This window comes from Fonsecaea monophora (assembly GCF_001642475.1).
Source record: "Fonsecaea monophora strain CBS 269.37 chromosome Unknown Scaff50, whole genome shotgun sequence".
NCBI classification, from domain to species: Eukaryota; Fungi; Ascomycota; class Eurotiomycetes; order Chaetothyriales; family Herpotrichiellaceae; genus Fonsecaea; species Fonsecaea monophora.
This window is the reverse complement of record NW_019173981.1, coordinates 94,022-110,643: the sequence shown is the minus strand read 5'-3', so window position 1 is coordinate 110,643 and position 16,622 is coordinate 94,022. Positions and strand designations below refer to the sequence as shown.

Sequence of the window (16,622 nt, the reverse complement as noted above, 5' to 3'; positions counted from 1 at the left end):
CAAAGAGGGTTACGGTCAGAACCGGAGGAAGATTACACTGTTAGTTCGCACTTCTCCACATACCCTAAACCACACAATGCGTACCTCGACAGCTCTACTATCTGGTGCTTTCTGGCAAGCCGGTCTGGTCTCGCTTGAAGGTCTGTGCCAAAGATACAGGGTGCCGAGCCGGCAGAGAGATCAATCCGGTTCCCGTATTGAGGCTTTGCGTCCGCCGCCATGTGGTGGAGGCCAAGGATTCTCGTACGCCAAGGGTTCAGCCCACCGGAGCCGATACCATGTGTGATCGTGATTGGTTTTGAAGGAAAAAGCCGAAAAGCCGGGACAGGATGCTTACACTTCGTGGGGGACTCCACCATAGCTGGTTTCCCCAGAAAAAGCTGCGTGGCTCCCCAGACGGCAAGTCGGCTACATCGCCACTGATAGAAATAGGCAAACACCCATAACAATCATCGCGTTTCCCGACAATAAACTCCAGATGTTTGACAGCGAAGTCCTATATTCAAACGTTCAGTGACTCCATCATGGGTTACAGCATCACTTCGGTACGTCCGCTTTCGTTGGTGTTCGACGCGTGGGCGGTTCCAAGTTGTGCTGACCATCCGTTGGCGTAAAGGTGCTCATTGGAGCAATGACAGGCTCGCTCCTCACTGGCTATGCCCAGGCTCTTTTGTCCAATCAGCTGGGCCAGGCGGAGTTCTATGTCACGATGAAATTGGATCCGTCAAGTCAACATGGCACCGACATGATCTCCGTCTTTGGAGGTATCTTCTTCGCAGGGGGGTTCATTGGAACCCTCTTCACTGCCTGGACATCCGAGGTCTGGGGCCGCTTGCGTGGATTCCAGATTGCGGCCTTCTCACACGTCGTCGGTGCTGTGATTCAGACCGCCTCCATGAACCAAGCTATGGTACGTAGAACTGCCTCTTGCTGTGAGGGCGTTCAGTCTAAGCTGATACCGGCTTGGGCATAATTTAGTTCACGGTCTCGCGGTTCCTCTGTGGATTTGCAACGGGACAGACATCGGCCGCCATGGTGGCGTACTACTCTGAGATCAGCTTGCCGAAGACTCGGGGCTTGAATACAGGCCTTCATGCCCTGTTAATCGAGCTTGGAGCTGTTGCCGCTTCGTGGATCGGGGTCGGATGCTTCTATTCTACGATCGGGACATTTGGTTGGAGATTTCCAGTCTCCCTGTCGGTCCTGATTGGACTCATCTTCCTTGTTGTATCATTCTTTCGTAAGACATGCTAACCGAATCCAACTGAGAAACTGCGGACCAAACTGACCTTTTTCGCAGTGCCAGAGAGTCCTAGGTGGTTGGTGCGCTACGGAAAGTTGGACGAAGCATACATTATTTTGCAGAACCTGCACAGAGCCGCCACCTCTCATGACGAGACGATTGCGGCACGAGAGTTTGAGCAGATCAAATTACAGAGCGAAGCCGACGCTGTGGAAGTGGCCAAGCACGGAAGATGGAAAGCGCTCTTTGTCCAAGCTGCATACAGGAAGCGATTGTTGATTGGCTTTGGCGTGGTATGCTTCACACAGAGCTGCGGCTTCCTGGTCATCTACAGTAAGCCTCTCAAATCCAGAGAAGGGATATGAGTCTACCGCTAAATGCTTCAAGATTACGGTGTCATGCTGTACAGCTCTCTAGGTCTTAGTACCGCTGAGGCACTGATGTCGACTTCGGGTTGGATCTCCTGGACCGGAGTGTGCATCCTTATTGGGAATGTGACTGTCGATCGCATGGGACGCCGACTGTCTTTGAGTGAGGCGTCTTCCAAACTACGTTACGGACTCTGTGCTAATCTGACAAGTAATCGGCTTCATTGGGCTGGCTATCTCGCTCGCCATCTTCACAGCCTGTCTCAAATACTTCCTCGACACCCAGGACAACAAGTATGCTGTGCCCGCAGTGACTTTTCTCTACATTACCGCTCTTCCGTAAGTCACGACCTTCTCTGTAATGGTAAAGCTTACTGATACCTCTCTCTTCCCAAGATTTGGAGCTTGTCTCGACAACAATCAGTTCACCGTCGTGAGCGAAATCTTCCCCAACCACTTGCGCACGCTGGCCAGCTGTCTCTGCATTAGCGGGCTCTATTTGATGCAGACTCTTTGGCTCAACGTCGCTCCTACAGCCATGAATACCATTTCTTGGAAGTTTTATTTGGTCTTCATCATCCTCAGTTTCTGTGGCGCTATCCATGTCTACTTCTTTCTCCCCGAGGTAAGGTTGCTGTGGCCACTACTCTCGCACTGACAAATGCTGACAGTGACAGACCAAAAATGTGCCTCTGGAAGAGCTTGATGCTCTGTTTGGTCACGAAATTGCTATACGCCTGGAGGATGTCCACCTAGAGTCTCCGCAGCAGGTAGAAGTGAAGGGAAGCAAATTGGCTGTCCACGAGGAGTGTGGGAGAAGTTTGTGAAAGACGATTCGATATGGGAAAGTTGGTCGCTAGAAGCCGTGAACAGAAGGCTGCAAAACTAGCGAATTGAGGAGTGCAAACTCTGTTGCAAGTTTTCAGATGCTTTGGCAATGTGGATTTGTGTATTTGTACTCAAGAGTGCGCTCTAACTTCGGTGGTACAATAGACGTGCTAAAGAGAACGTGAATTGCATCAAGTTGACTTATAGACATTTGACATGGACACCGTTGCAGCCCTCCTTTCTGGCGAGATTTGCTAACACTGGGGAGCTCTGAGCAATGCTCTACCCTCATTACCCTCATGGCATGCACGATTGAATCACTTGAACACGGCAAATACGGTGGGTTGACCACTCCACCATGGCCACAAATCCTTTCGGTCTTGCCATTGCATGCTTCGCAACAGAAGCTCTACGGGGTAGCTGGTGGTAGTTTCATAAACCATTGGAAACGATCATGAACGCTCTAGTCCGGTGTAAATTTGGTGACTCTCAGAATAGAAAATACTTGTAATTAAGCCGTGCCGGCATGAGCGGGTTGAGAGAGATTGTTTCTCTCTGACAGCAACCTCTTTGAAGCCTGGGAATGAGTTAAGCACGCTCCCAGGACATCAAGAGTAAGGGGTGACGGGTTTTCGGTACTAAGAGCTTGTACACGGCGTCGCTTCGGTAAGTCGGGTTTAGCTTCGAGCCCTTTTGATGCGCCTGGACAAGGTCCGACATCTTGGTTTGAGAGGTGCCAGAAACATTTATTTACTTAGTATGTCTATGCAGTTGAAAGTACAAGGTGACATCTTACTTTGAGGTGGTTTGAGGGCTATGGTGGCAGGATGGTCTTTTACTATATCATAGGATTGGTTCTGGCCTACGGAATATACCGGCTCCTCCAGATTGGCCAGCGAGAGCCAGGACTCCCTCCGGGTCCCCCAGTGGTCCCTATATTTGGGAATCTACTACAAATACCCAAGGAACAAATTGAGTGGCAGTAAGGCTTCCCAAACCTGGAGATACCCAAGGTTCTACTTTGGTTCATTATCATCGCTTACACCCTACAAAAGGATCGCCGAATGGCATAAACAGTATGGTCCAATCATGTCGTTGAAGTTTGGCTCCGCCACTGTGATTGCCATCAAGGATAGAGAAGCCATCCGTGATCTCTGGGAAAAGAAGTCCCATATTTATTCTGATCGTCCACCGAGCTATGTGGCTCGCCTGCTCACCCAAAACCATCATGCGGCTTTCCAGTCCATGAACGACGAATGGAGAGACCGGCGGAAGTTAATGTCTCATTATTTTTCTCCTCAGAAATGTGACAAGATCCACGCCGAATACCAGAATGCCGAGTGCGTATTTCTACTGATCAGGATGGATTGCTCCGGCGGCTGACTTGGCACGTGCTGATCAGGGCTCTCGCGTTACTTTGCACTCTGCTAGACGAGCCTCAGAATTATTACAAACTCTTGAAGAGGTATTCCGCAGCCGTGACCGGTGCCCTCACCTACGGCAAGCGTCCCAAAGCTTTCGAGGAACCATTGTGTCAAGATGTGGGAGCCGCAATGGGCTACCTGGCGGAAAATATGGAGCTCGGGGCCACACCTCCGGTGGACGAGTGGCCTTTCAGCCTGTTGCAATTGGTGCCTTCATCGTTTGCATTCTGGAAACGTCGTGCGATAGAGCATGGACGTAGGATGGACGCACTCTTCGCCAAGCTATGGAACGAGTACCTGGGTCGACGAGAGCTTGCTCCTGCGTCCAATTGCCTCTTTGACGAGTTCTGCAGCCAAAATCCCGGTGCGAAGACCGGAGGATCACTGGGAACGTGGCGGTGGGGTTTACACTCGTTGCAGTTTTTAGGAGGGGAAATCCTCGAGGGTGGTGCCGACACAACTTCGTCTACGCTGATTTCATTCGTCATGGCCATGGCCTGTTGGCCGGAATATCAGAGAAAGGCGCAAAAGGAGATGGACAGTGTTGTGGGAGAAGATCGGACTCCTCAGTGGTCAGACTACGACAACCTTCCGTACATTGCCCAGATTCAGAAGGAGACTCTGAGGTGGCGATGCGTTACTGTGACAGGAGTCCCTCACGTTGCGCGCGAAGACGATTACTACAAAGGATATTTGATCCCAAAGGGTGCGCGAACGATGCAAAGTACCTGGTGAGAAATCTGCTTGCTCCCACGCTGAATTCCATTGCTGATTGTCGGTATCCAGGGCACTGCACATGGATGAAGAGTACTATGAAGAACCTGAGAAGTTCAATCCCGATCGGTATTGATCTGCCTTGTGTCACCTTCAAGACAGAGCACCTAGAGCTAACCCCAACCAACTCCACAGATACGACCAAAGGACAAGGCTGGCAGATCATTACCAAGGAAATCCAGACTGGAAAGATCGCGACCATTATGGTGTGTTGCCTGTCGCTCTCTTATCATTAGCAGGGGACATTTGATCGCTGACTGGGGCGGGTGCCTCTATAAAGCTTACGGAGCCGGTCGACGAATCTGTCCTGGCATGCACATCGCCGAACGGAATTTGTGGCGATCCATTTCGAAAATCATCTGGGCATTCGATATCTCTCCCGCGATCGACCCACGGACAGGCAAGCCAGAGCACATCAACACGGCTGCATTCACTGTCAATGGCCAGCATTCGGCTTTCATAGGAGGCGCCAACCGGGTCGCAAAGCCGTTCAACGTCGTTATTGCGCCGCGTTCCCAGGCTCGCGTGGAGACCATCAAGAGGGAATATGCTGAAGCCGAGCCTCTTCTGAGTCAATTTGACTGAGGGAAGCGACAGAATCGCCACCACAGTCAACGTCCCAGACCCAGATTCACTGGCGTGATCCCTTCACCGTCTCTTTCGGCTTCAGACGGCTATGTTTGACCCATCTAAAGTGCCCCATTAGCGAAGAACTGACTACTTCCAGCACAGGCGAGGATTTTAGGAAGGGGCTATTAGTTTATCAAGGATCCCGACGGGGTGATATCCGCAGAACACCCGTGCTAAGGCCTGCCTGAGAGGGATAGATAGCTGGACACGATCTGATATACCGCAGGAGAATGAATACAGGGAAGCTAGCGATTGTATAGAAAGCCCCCCCCCCCCCCCCTCCGGGAGAGGGGTTAGACAATTGAAATTCGTTTAATATCATTAAAGGTAGGTATCTATAACGCAACGAGGGGTGTTGCTAAAATCGGTAATCTGATACATTTCCCAATGTTGTTGACATTTTATACATTATTTCACCTGACAGGTTTGTGAAATCATGCACAAGCTGCAGTGTCCCTAGGTTGTGACAATAACTGAGACGCACTTGTCAATTCATGGAAACAAATGTGGTAACCAAAGCATATCAACATGCTTGGAGCAAGACCATGTTTCCCATGTCTTACAAGACGCTAAGCAAACCGCGGGCGTCCTATTCTCTCTGACGTGGCGGTGTCAGAATCAGCGACGTCCGAGAGAAACAAGCTCGCTTGCACGCCTTGCCCAGTACCAATGGCGAGTCGAGATGTCGTTATGCTGCCGAGAGCCTTTACCAATCGGGAAGTTCTCGGCCTCTGGGCTAGAGATTCTTGGAACAAGGAATGGCCACTCGAGTGTCCAGTCATTGACTCGTCGTGGAGTGGTTTAAAGCTCTAGAGAGAGTGCTTGCATCTGAATCTCTATGGTTGACCCTTCGCCTGCTGGATGGCTCTACGCGCAGAGCGTGCAAAGAAGGTCAAAAAGTGCGTCAAATGGAGGTCCGCCATCGAGGCATTAGGTGCGGTAACAGTGTTGACTGTCGACTCGATAACGATGGACATCAGGTCCATGAATTCGTGCGCCTTTGGAGCTGCAGGTCGATCAAGCACGGCGAGAAATAGAACATTGAAGGCGTAGGCTGGTAGGGGTTGTAAATACCTATAAACGAAAATCAATACCCGAAGTTCTGGGAAGTTGACGTGATGCTCAGTGTGCGGTGAAGAGAAGACATGGCATCACCATAGAGACTGACCAGAAAAAGTTGATGCTGCCTTTGGGCAACACTGATGATAGTTTAACCAGCGAGGCGGCCGCCTCGCTGGCAGCATCCAAGTCCGACGCCGAAGGAAAAGCGTCTCGGAGAAGGTCGAATGATTCAGGGGTTCCCGAAAGACTTTGGGCAGCTTTCAAGGAGAATAAGCGCAGCCGAAGGATGGATTGTATCCAAAAGACTGAGGTGTTAAGCAGTGCCACTGGAAATTGTAGGGTAAGAGGGACAGCCAGGAACTTCTCCATTCCAACCGAGGGGTCCAAAACCCAGTCCTGGTTGACCGAGCTGGAAAATTGAGATATCTGCCGAGTATTCTTCAGCCCCAGACTCTGTCAAAGTAAATCCACCACCCAACTCGTAAACAGAGTTCATACCTCATGTTCAAGATCAACGACTGCGCGCTCCAAAGCTTCGAGTTCATAGTCCGACGTAATCAGATCGTAAGCTCGCTGGGCAAAGTGGCACATCTCCACGTTGAATAGAAAGAGCTGTTCCTGAGCCCTGTTTCGGTTCAGGGCGTCTAGAAACGGCTGGCCGCCGTCCAACCCCATGGGGCTGTCGGTTCTCTGAAACGGGGGCTTCAAAGAGATTTCCTTCCCCCGAAGCATTGGCGAACGACCAATGCGAAAGGCAAGTTCTGGAGCACAGATTAATTCCTTGTACCGTCTGTGTGGCTTTGTCGCCCTTGGAGCTACTTACGGATGTCGAGGCAATACAACGACCAGAAAATGAGGCTCCTCTGCTTCATTTCGGACCGCGAAAATCCCCAATTGGCTGCTGGTCGGAGGTGCATGCCCAAGGCCTCCGCCTCTCTCACCGCTGCTGCCAATATGATGTAACCCCAGTGTGGTGTTGTTGTTTGGCTGAGAAAGAGGTACTGTCCGCGATAAGTGAGCGACAACCCTGCACAGTTTGAAGAATAATGACAGCACACACCATCAACATGAGGACTTGAACCTTCGAAAGATGCGAGTAACCCAACAGCACGCGAGAGATACTCCCCAGGGCATTTTGGAACAGGCCGCTTATTTGATCTTCGTTCGAGTCTGGAATGGCTCTGCACCCGATTGCCAGTGTGATGTTGACCATGGCACAATGCGTGGGATTCTTGTTCGGCGTCAGTCCATGATATGTGGTGGCGAATTTATGCATGAAATCCTGTCGGTTCAGTATTGGAAATACACTAGCTCACTGGTTAGAATCGTAAGGATAAGACAAGTAATTTGTGCTAAAACCACCATACCATTGCACCGCCTTGAAATAAGCTGATCCATTGTTCGTCAGCAGGGTTTCGCTTACAGAGCCAGTCCAAGTTATGTGCTTACCGTCAATGTACGTAAGAGCAACATCATAGGTTGGAAGGTGATTCTCGTTATATACTTCAGAGGCCTCAATGATGCTCTCAGTGTCGTCGGGATTCCATTTGGACAGGAAAACTCGCATCTGCTCAGCCAGGAATGCCGAACCAGTGATCTTGGTGATCCACTGGTGTCCGAGATAGCTACCCGGAATGAACTGAAACCCTGTTTAGCAAGTCTGCCACCCATCCGATCCAACAACAATGCTACGCTGCGTTGGCATAAGCTTACCGACATGCTTGGACCTGGACCTCAGTCAGAAAGGAAACACATGGCAATGATGTTTTGGAGACTTTTACCCATATACTTGACGTGTCCACTGGCAGCAATTTGCATACTGTCGCCGATATCCTGATCTGTCAATTCATCTTCGAAGTCACCACTGTCTGACGCTTCATTTACATTCAGATCTAGACCTATGTCATCCCACGAAGAGCCTCCGTGGCAGAAGTCAATGCCTGGCGCAAATTCATGCGAAGGCAGCCGTGCCATGGAAGCTCCTTTGTCCATCGAAGATATCTCCCAAGGTGCCGCAGCGTTAGGAAATTGCTTCATGACGGTCTGATCCGCGGCATTCTGCTGAAAGTCATCGGAGAGCATGATCGGAGTGAGCATCCCGGTACGATCGCATCCATTCGCCTGGACGTCGGTCATGCTGAGATCGTCGTGGGGAGAGAGATCTTGAGTGGGCTTAGGTGAGGGACCTCGAAATTGGAGGCTCTCAGCGTCGAGAAGGCGTAACATATCGTGGTCCAAGTCATTCATATCCGGCGGCGACGGAAAAGGTTGGAAAATTCTATCGGCGGGAGAGGTAACGGTTCGAGCACCCAGGGAAGTCTCGGGTATTCCCAAAGGACTTGTTGCGTTGACGTGTATGAGGTTATCTATATTACGTGTCAATGAGAGGTCAGATTATCAAATGTTTCCCTCGACACACATGGCGTTGCAGGATTTCTTTGGGCATGCTGCGTCAAATCTCCTGCTGGTGCGAGCTCTGTGCCTGACGGAGAGCTGGGACTGCGAACTTCTTTGCTGGATGACGTAGTCAGGCCCGGTGCTGTATCCAGCGATTGCGTCTTCCCTTGCTGTTTTGCTTTGGATCTCGTCGCTCGAGGTAGATAGACACACACGCTTTGGTGCAGGCGACAATTGGCGCAGGCAGGTTCTGCACCGTCACCTAGGTGCAATCGAGTCAATTGCCCTGTTGTGCGGACCACGCCTCCAAGTCAATCAAAGGATACATACATCGGACCTTCTTCTTCCTGCAAATCTTGCATGCCCTGGGATTTCGTCTTTCGCAGTCAGCCTAAGTGCACCAGTACAGGCTGATGGCTTCTTACCTGACTGCCCAGTCCACGGCGCCCGTCACAGTGTGATTCTCTATTCCAACCATCACGGTCTTTGGTGTTGGGATTGAAGCCACATGTGTGGGGGAACTTTGCAGCGTGAGATGAATTTTGAAGTTGGAGCCGTGTCCCCCAAGAGCAGACCTAGACTAGGTCGAGCGGTTGGCCAAGCGGCAAGGCGGGGGGTATCTGGCTGTTACCCCCAGCAAGCCCCCCCGGTTTACAACAGTGGAGAAATAAACGCGGACTCCGCCACCCCAGGTACTGAGTTCCAGATGCCACGGCGTTTTCATGCTTGGGTCGTACGACTATGCAGGTATGCCCACTTGGTATGCTGGTAGGGTCTTGGATCCGAGAGGGCCGCACGAGGTTTCGGGTTTCCGGCAATTCGGACATTGTACAAAACTAGCTTAGGGCGTTGTGCCAGAAGTGGTATAGCTTCATAGCTCCGTAGCTACATTATAAGGCGCCAAACCTTTTCGGGCGACTGACCCACCTCTACATCCAGGTTGTGGCACGTGTTTGCTCTTAGTGGCTGCAGAACCCCCAGATGTACCGAGATATCCAGGCACCGCGCAGGAGACTTAGTAGGGGAGGTGTATCGCGTTTTGTGCAGGACGTGGTTGCCGTGTGAATGACATTTATCTGATGCTTGCCAAGCAATCACCTCCTGAAGTTTTTCCTTACTCTCCGCGTAACGTCGACGCAATAACGGAGCGGTACATGGCTTGGAATACATCTGATGGCCTTGGGTCTTCATCTCACTGTTCAGAACAGCCAGCTGGACCTTGGAAGTTGTATAGCAAGTTAGGAGACCTATAATTTATGTGCGCTCGCAGACCATCCTAACCGACTGACCCAAGCAGCCAAGCCGAAATGCCGATGTCGAGATGTCAACCTCATTTGATCTGAACATATTTCGACCTACATTTTGACATGCTCCATCACGAGCTTGGAGTTGCGGAGGTCAAGGTAAGTATCATGACTTCCCAACCAAGACGACCAATACGGATCGGCAACTGTGCCGGGGCGGCGTGCGATGCTGGTTACCAAATGTATCGACAGTGTACTCTGGGCCCAATTGATGTGGTGACGGGGGACTATCTCGCTGGTTAGACCACACTGCTTGGAATATCGGAATTTTGCTAATGACAAATTCACCATTCTTCAGAAGCCAATTTGGCCCAAAATGCTGAAAATTACCAGGCTGGAGCGCATCATGGATATGATCCCAATGCGCTGGAAGGATTAAAATTGTCCCTCGAGGTGGCTGCAGAGCGGCGGATTAAACTCATTGTCAATGGTGGCGCTTTGAACCCGGAAGGGCTGGCAAAGGTCGTTGATTCCATGGTAAGCGAGGAAGGAATGGATCGAGTCAAGTCGTTTGGTACTGGTCTGACGATGTGAATCCCAGGCTCGAGAGAAGAAGTTGGACCTCAAGGTAGCTTGGTTGGTCGGTGACGATGTGAAAAGTCAATTCATCTCGATGCTTAACAGCGGGGTGACGCACCTGGACGGAGACAATGCTGCATGTTTTCTAACTCCCGAAACTCGGACTTTTCTCGAAACTCCAGCCCGTTTTGATATTGTCACGGCTCATGCATATCTCGGCGCTCGAGGTGTGAAGAAAGCATTGGACCTTGGAGCCGACATCATAATTTGTGAGTTATTCTCGTGCGAGGTGTCAATTCTCATGCTGACCCTTTATTTTCCCATATTCCAGGCGGCAGAGTGTCAGATGCCAGTCCTGTCATTGGGGCTGCTTGGTGGTGGCATCAATGGAACGACACCGACTACGACCAGCTGGCAGGATCCCTGGTGGCAGGGCACCTCATTGAATGTAGTGGCTATGCCACAGGGGGCAACTTCTGCGAATTTTTTCAATTCCCTCTACAGAACCTCGTTGACATTGGCTTTCCAATCGCGGAGATTGATGCTACAGGATCAAGTATCATCACCAAACACGAAGGTACGCGTGGCTTTGTGACAGTGGACACCTTGAAAGCGCAACTTCTCTACGAGATCCAAGGCAATATATATCTCCACAGCGACTCCAAAGCGAATCTTTCCAACGTGGTCATGGTCGAGGAAGGACCAAACAGGGTCAGAGTCACCGGCACTAAAGGGCACCCACCGCCACCAACGACAAAGCTGGCCGCTTTCTATCGTGCAGGCTGGCAATGTGAATATACCCTCACGGCCACCGGCTATGCGACGGCAGAGAAATTTATACTGCACGAACAGCAAATTCGTTTTCGTTTGCACGAGGTCGGAGAGCACGATAATTTTCAGGTGCTGGAATTCCAGGTCTACGGTCTTCCTGAGACCAACCCTGAGTCTCAACTACGAAGCACCACTGCGATTCGAGTATTTGGACAAGCAAAAGAAAAACACACGGTCGAAGCGCTAGCCAACGCCATGTTGGAAAGTCTTTTACAACACTATGCGGGTATGCATGGTACTTTGGACTGGCGAACACTCGTACCAAAGGTGTACTTGGCTTATTGTCCGTGTCTGATCGCGCAGAGTGACCTGACAGAGGCCGTTCATATCATCGACCAAAATGGAGCCGTCCAGGTGGTCAAGAGTGGCTCTCCATCAAAGTACGAAGAGGTGCCAGCGCGAGTGGACTATGACACGGAATCTCCCATTGATTGCTCGACATTTGGCCCTACCCAGGATGCCCGTCTAGGCGACGTGGTCTTGGCCCGTTCGGGTGACAAGGGAGCCAACTTAAATGTAGGCTTCTTCGTCCGCGAGGACGATGAATGGGACTGGCTACGGAGCATCTTGGATCACAAAGCCATGATACGCCTCATGGGGAAAGAATGGCAGGATGAGTACAAATTGGAGAGGTGCGAACTGCCTGGAATCCGTGCCGTCCATTTCGTCATCTACGGTATACTGAAGAGAGGAGTAAGTTCGACGGCTCGCCTGGATGCATTAGGCAAAGGGTTTGCCGAGTTCATGCGCGACCGATGGTTAAAGATCCCAGTCAAGTTCTTACACCGGTATGCTGAGAGCCGTCCCGCCAGTCATAAGGGTCTTCCGCTAATTCCATGTAAATGAATTCTGAGAAAACCCAACTGCTCAAGGCTGTTAAGTATAGTCGCTTCATTGGTGTCACCCTGACGCACGAATAAAAACCTCTATCTATCCTCTTGTGCCAGGATTTCTGGTCGCGATATCATTCACCAGGGTCGTCCCTCTTGCATTTATCGCACTATAAGCAAAGTGCTGAACTTGTAGCCGGGCCGAGATGGAGACGCAATGGATCAATATGGGGCATATTCTTTTTCAAGCGGCCTTATCAACATGGGCTCTACCTACGCAGAGACTCCAATCTTGGTAACTGAGTGTAGGATACAAACCCGCATGGCAATCTCAGGGGTGGAGGTGCTGCTCGCCTACAGGTCTCTATGAGTGATTGAACACGGGCGGACTATCGAACACCAGGCTAAGCGTTCAAACATACAAAAATCTTCATCACAATATCGCCACCACATTGGAGGGGCTGGCAATTCCTCCAGGTATGTTCAGTGGAGCGGAGCACAGCATGAAGGTCCACTTTTTCAGCCGATGACAGGCTACACCCAAGCTCTCCAGATCCCATAGCTCCCCTATCGGTATGCCAACATGGGGCAGAAGCCATTGGTGAAGCATTGACCCGTCGCTAGGAGGTGGATAACCTGTAGACAGTGTCAGAATTTCCAGTTGTCATGACTCTGAGCTTCGAGATCTGGGAGGGCCACACATTCCCAACTCACGGCATCACCGGCCACAGCGGCGAACCTGCTGTCCCACAGCCACCTCTGCATTTCGGTCCCTTGTTGAACTCCGGCAAATCGGAGGGCATCGAAGGCATCTGATCTGGCCTGTTCTGGCGCTTCACGGTACCACTTTAAGAATCCAGTTCGAACGATCAGGATGTCGCCGTGGGAGAATTGAACACCCTGATGCTCCGCAATTAACTTCATATCCTGCACCGAAAGGCCTAGTATTCCATGCAGCATCAGCCAAATCTCACTGCGAAGTTCCAAAATGCTAGTAGGGGTGCAAGCAGATGGTACGCACCTCTTGAAGAAATTGGAGAGAACGGTTCCTTTCCGGTGCTTTCCAGCCAACGAGGCCAGTCAAGTAGCACCCCGCAGCCAACGATACCTTTCTTGCACCAATCTGAATGCATTCGCCGACCGACTATAGCAAAATAGCCGCTGTCAAAGCTGTTAAGTGCTCACAATGTATACTGTGCGACGCGGGATCTTGTATCGTGTTTTGGCCATGCTTCACACCATTGTAATACGAGGCCAAATTCTGGTCGGCGTAGTGCATAAAGCCATCCCACTGAGAGCCGCACTGTGTGTTGAAGGTGATGACATCGTCGTGAGCCATTTCACCCGTGACCTTGTGGTAGTCGATGACATTGTGTGTGAGACCTTGACGGCCAAAGGCCGGTTTGCCGATCTCATCATATGCCCAGTCAAGCTGGAACGATTCACCATGGACGACTTCTCGAGCGGCGGCACAACGAGCCACCGAGTCTAAATGATTGAGGGCTGAATGTTGGAGATAACGATCAGCGTCGATCCGGTTTGAACGACACGTGCTTGGTGATGAGCAACCGCCACGTACCACCAAGATGGTCCGGTACTCCGTCTCTATTCCATATAGCCCAGGCCGATCGCTTGCCTCCTCTCAGGGGCAGTGAGTCGTATGGTGGATAGTTGATGGCAGCCATTGGTTTATTCAGTCTATACAAGCCAAGCAGAACTTTATGAATTGCCCACGGCCAGCATGCAGATACTTATCCCGTCTTCTCAGCGGTCATTCTGACGAAGATGCTGAGTTGCCGACAATTTCGCTGGCCACGACCAAGCCAATAGTGCGTCTGGTTCACTCTTGTTCACCAGATGACTCCGAATACACAGAAGGTGAAACGGCTAAATCAAGATGAGCCTTGAAAATATCAAGGGGATGCTCGAGTGTATGGTAACTGTGTCCAAAGCTCGAGAAAAGGTATGTAAGTGTCCATCTTAATTCTCCATGTCCACATATGGGAAAACGTGAGTTAAGAAATACTTTCAGTCTCATTCCCCTTTGTTTTATGCCGGGTGCGTCCCAGGTCAGCCCTCCCAGCGTCGAGACCTCTGTAATACTTCAACGATCCTACCCTGCCACCAGCCAAACTACCCTTCTGCAGCTACGTCCTCGTCCTGGGCGCCAATCCCTATGACGCTTTCTCCCCTGTTACCTACCCATTCGCCCTCGTGGACTCTTTTGCTCCCGATAATTGGGGAATCGTCATGGTCACGAATGTACCAAGCCATGTCGGCTTGCGGATCCACGTCATCGGGACCGAGTCCATTGCCCAGATATGACCAGCGGTTGCCGTAAATGTAGGTGAAATCCCAGTCCTCATATCGAGGGTTTTCCACAGCCCGTAGATAGTGCAAGGTTGAGCCTGCCCACAAGGCCGAAATCTTGTTGTTATGCTTTAGTTTGTACCAAGAATTGCAGTCCTCGCTCCAGACTGTGGTCTCAAAAAAGATGTCTTTGTGCTCCATGAACTCGTCCGCAGCTTGCATCTTGGGCGCAACCGTCCTTTCGACATGGGTCAGCTTCGTCGTCCCAAGCCTGAAACTGCGTATCTAGGTGATCAACGAACCTGATGTCCTCTGTTTGTATGCGATACAAAAACTTGCAGATATAATCACTCTGAGCTTCAATCGCACTCAGAACAGGCCCGTTGCCGATGGGACAATTTGGACCCAGGAAACTGAAGTAATTTGGCAGTTCCGGGACTGCAAGACCCATATAGCCCTTGGGCTCGTCCGCCCATAGATCTCGCAGGTCTTGTCCACCTCTTCCGATGACCGGATACCTTGGTTTGAATGAGGTATCAAAGCCACTAGCGCAGATAATGACGTCCACTGGGAATTCTTGTCCACTGGAAGATCGAACGCCTGTCGGAGTGACAGCCGCCAGTGCTTCGTATACTACCTGCGTCTTTGGATGAGTCAAGGCAGCGAGATACCCGACTCCCGGGGTCAGCCGTCGACATCCAAGTGACCACTTGGGTATCAACTTGTCAGCCTGTCCACTCGATGCTAGGATTTCCTTCATTTGATTGGAAAAGATCTTTCTAGACTCTCGAGCTTCTGGGCTGTTTTTCAGGAAAATTCTGAAGAGGCCATTGTTTGTCGCTTCAACATGTTTGCGAAGTGCCAAATGAGCATGAGGGTCAGCAGCATACTTGTCCTTCTCCTCTTGAGTGAACGAACGCGGCTCGCTATTACCAAACGGTGTTACTACCCAGGCTGGGCTACGGATAAGGTTCACCACCCGTTTAGCCTTGGGTAGGATAGCAGGTAGAATCTGAATTCCGGACGAACTACGGTTGACCCATAGTTAGCCTGAGTGATTGAGGAAGTACAGGAGCTGGTGGCCGGTCCCAAGTCGCCAGGCCCCAATACCTACCCATTACCAATTAAAGCCACGACCTTGTTTTGGAGATCGATCGACGAGTCCCATTGCGCGCTATGAGCCAGACGTCCACGGAACGTGTCCAAGCCTTCGACATCTGGCCACTTCCACGCATTTAGGACTCCGGTCGCATTAATCAGAACGTCACAAGTTGACTGGGAGCTTGCTCCTGTCTTTGTATTCCGGACTGTGACTGTCCATGTCGCGGTGTCCTCATTCCACTCGCAGCCGATTACTTGATGAGACAGTTTGATATACTTGTCCAGTTGATATTTGTCGGAAAACGACGTGAAATAACTGGCCAGGGAGTGAGACGCACGCAGATCATACCGCCTGGAGTGAATGGCCTACCTCCTAATTTCAGCGCTGGTCGAGTACGTTGCCGCATAGTCTGTTTTTGGCTCGAATGAGTAGGTATAGTTGTGGGAAAAGTTGTCGCAGGCGCATCTAGTATTTCAACTGTTTTAGCACCATAGGAAACCTTGTAAGATGTTGGTAATCTACAAACCTACCCCGGATAATCATTCTAATGTGACAAAAATCTGTTCAGCCTGATACGGCACAGTACGCCCATAGTGGAGGGGACGCTCACCTCCCACCAAGTACCAGCCACACCTGGGAGTAGTTAGTATATTGGTTCTGTGGCCATGCTGACCGGTGATATACCTTCATTCTTCTCAAAAATGACCAACTCAATATTATCAAAGTTCCTCTGGAGTTTGTAAGCCAGCAGCAACCCGGATGCCCCTGCTCCGATTCCGATAATGCGCAGATGCCGGGGCTGCATGCCAGAACGCTTCATATATGCTGGTACCATCGTGGGCCCCAATGCTGAAGAGCCTCGGTGGTCTATCTTTGAGATCATAGGGAGGTCTGAAATCTATCTTGTTGCGTCCCTGTAGCGTCCCATCAAGGACCCCTTAAATCCCAAATAGCTTATACGTTCATCTCGTCAGAGCCCCGTGCTGCCATTGGATGCCCG

The 16,622-nt window shown here is 50.9% G+C and overlaps 6 protein-coding genes across 6 annotated transcripts; 3 read left to right on the top strand and 3 right to left on the bottom strand.

Annotated features, from left to right (window-relative positions):
• Window positions 1-631: 631 nt before the first annotated feature.
• AYO21_06899 (hypothetical protein) lies at window positions 632-2,438 on the top strand (the record flags this gene model as incomplete). The annotated part of the gene is made up of 7 exons (XM_022656858.1): window positions 632-910; window positions 979-1,240; window positions 1,301-1,576; window positions 1,631-1,774; window positions 1,824-1,950; window positions 2,008-2,236; window positions 2,289-2,438. 7 exons carry the CDS (start codon window positions 632-634, stop codon window positions 2,436-2,438), a joined length of 1,467 nt encoding a protein of 488 aa, XP_022510820.1.
• A 1,090-nt stretch (window positions 2,439-3,528) lies between these two features.
• On the top strand, window positions 3,529-5,222 carry AYO21_06898 (hypothetical protein; the record flags this gene model as incomplete). The annotated part of the gene is made up of 4 exons (XM_022656857.1): window positions 3,529-3,779; window positions 3,842-4,594; window positions 4,650-4,706; window positions 4,877-5,222. 4 exons carry the CDS (start codon window positions 3,529-3,531, stop codon window positions 5,220-5,222), a joined length of 1,407 nt encoding a protein of 468 aa, XP_022510819.1.
• An 881-nt stretch (window positions 5,223-6,103) lies between these two features.
• AYO21_06897 (hypothetical protein) lies at window positions 6,104-8,576 on the bottom strand (the record flags this gene model as incomplete). The annotated part of the gene is made up of 9 exons (XM_022656856.1): window positions 6,104-6,341; window positions 6,436-6,782; window positions 6,828-7,090; window positions 7,153-7,330; window positions 7,390-7,636; window positions 7,697-7,718; window positions 7,779-7,968; window positions 8,043-8,056; window positions 8,111-8,576. 9 exons carry the CDS (start codon window positions 8,574-8,576, stop codon window positions 6,104-6,106), a joined length of 1,965 nt encoding a protein of 654 aa, XP_022510818.1.
• A 1,517-nt stretch (window positions 8,577-10,093) lies between these two features.
• On the top strand, window positions 10,094-12,226 carry AYO21_06896 (hypothetical protein; the record flags this gene model as incomplete). Its single annotated transcript, XM_022656855.1, has 5 exons — window positions 10,094-10,129; window positions 10,223-10,268; window positions 10,329-10,507; window positions 10,572-10,818; window positions 10,881-12,226. The coding sequence occupies 5 exons, from the start codon at window positions 10,094-10,096 to the stop codon at window positions 12,224-12,226; spliced, it is 1,854 nt and encodes a 617-aa protein (XP_022510817.1).
• A 551-nt stretch (window positions 12,227-12,777) lies between these two features.
• Window positions 12,778-13,895, bottom strand: AYO21_06895 (hypothetical protein; the record flags this gene model as incomplete). Its single annotated transcript, XM_022656854.1, has 4 exons — window positions 12,778-12,846; window positions 12,925-13,151; window positions 13,396-13,713; window positions 13,790-13,895. 4 exons carry the CDS (start codon window positions 13,893-13,895, stop codon window positions 12,778-12,780), a joined length of 720 nt encoding a protein of 239 aa, XP_022510816.1.
• A 448-nt stretch (window positions 13,896-14,343) lies between these two features.
• On the bottom strand, window positions 14,344-16,457 carry AYO21_06894 (hypothetical protein; the record flags this gene model as incomplete). The annotated part of the gene is made up of 5 exons (XM_022656853.1): window positions 14,344-14,758; window positions 14,823-15,548; window positions 15,635-15,987; window positions 16,233-16,255; window positions 16,307-16,457. 5 exons carry the CDS (start codon window positions 16,455-16,457, stop codon window positions 14,344-14,346), a joined length of 1,668 nt encoding a protein of 555 aa, XP_022510815.1.
• Window positions 16,458-16,622: the final 165 nt, after the last annotated feature.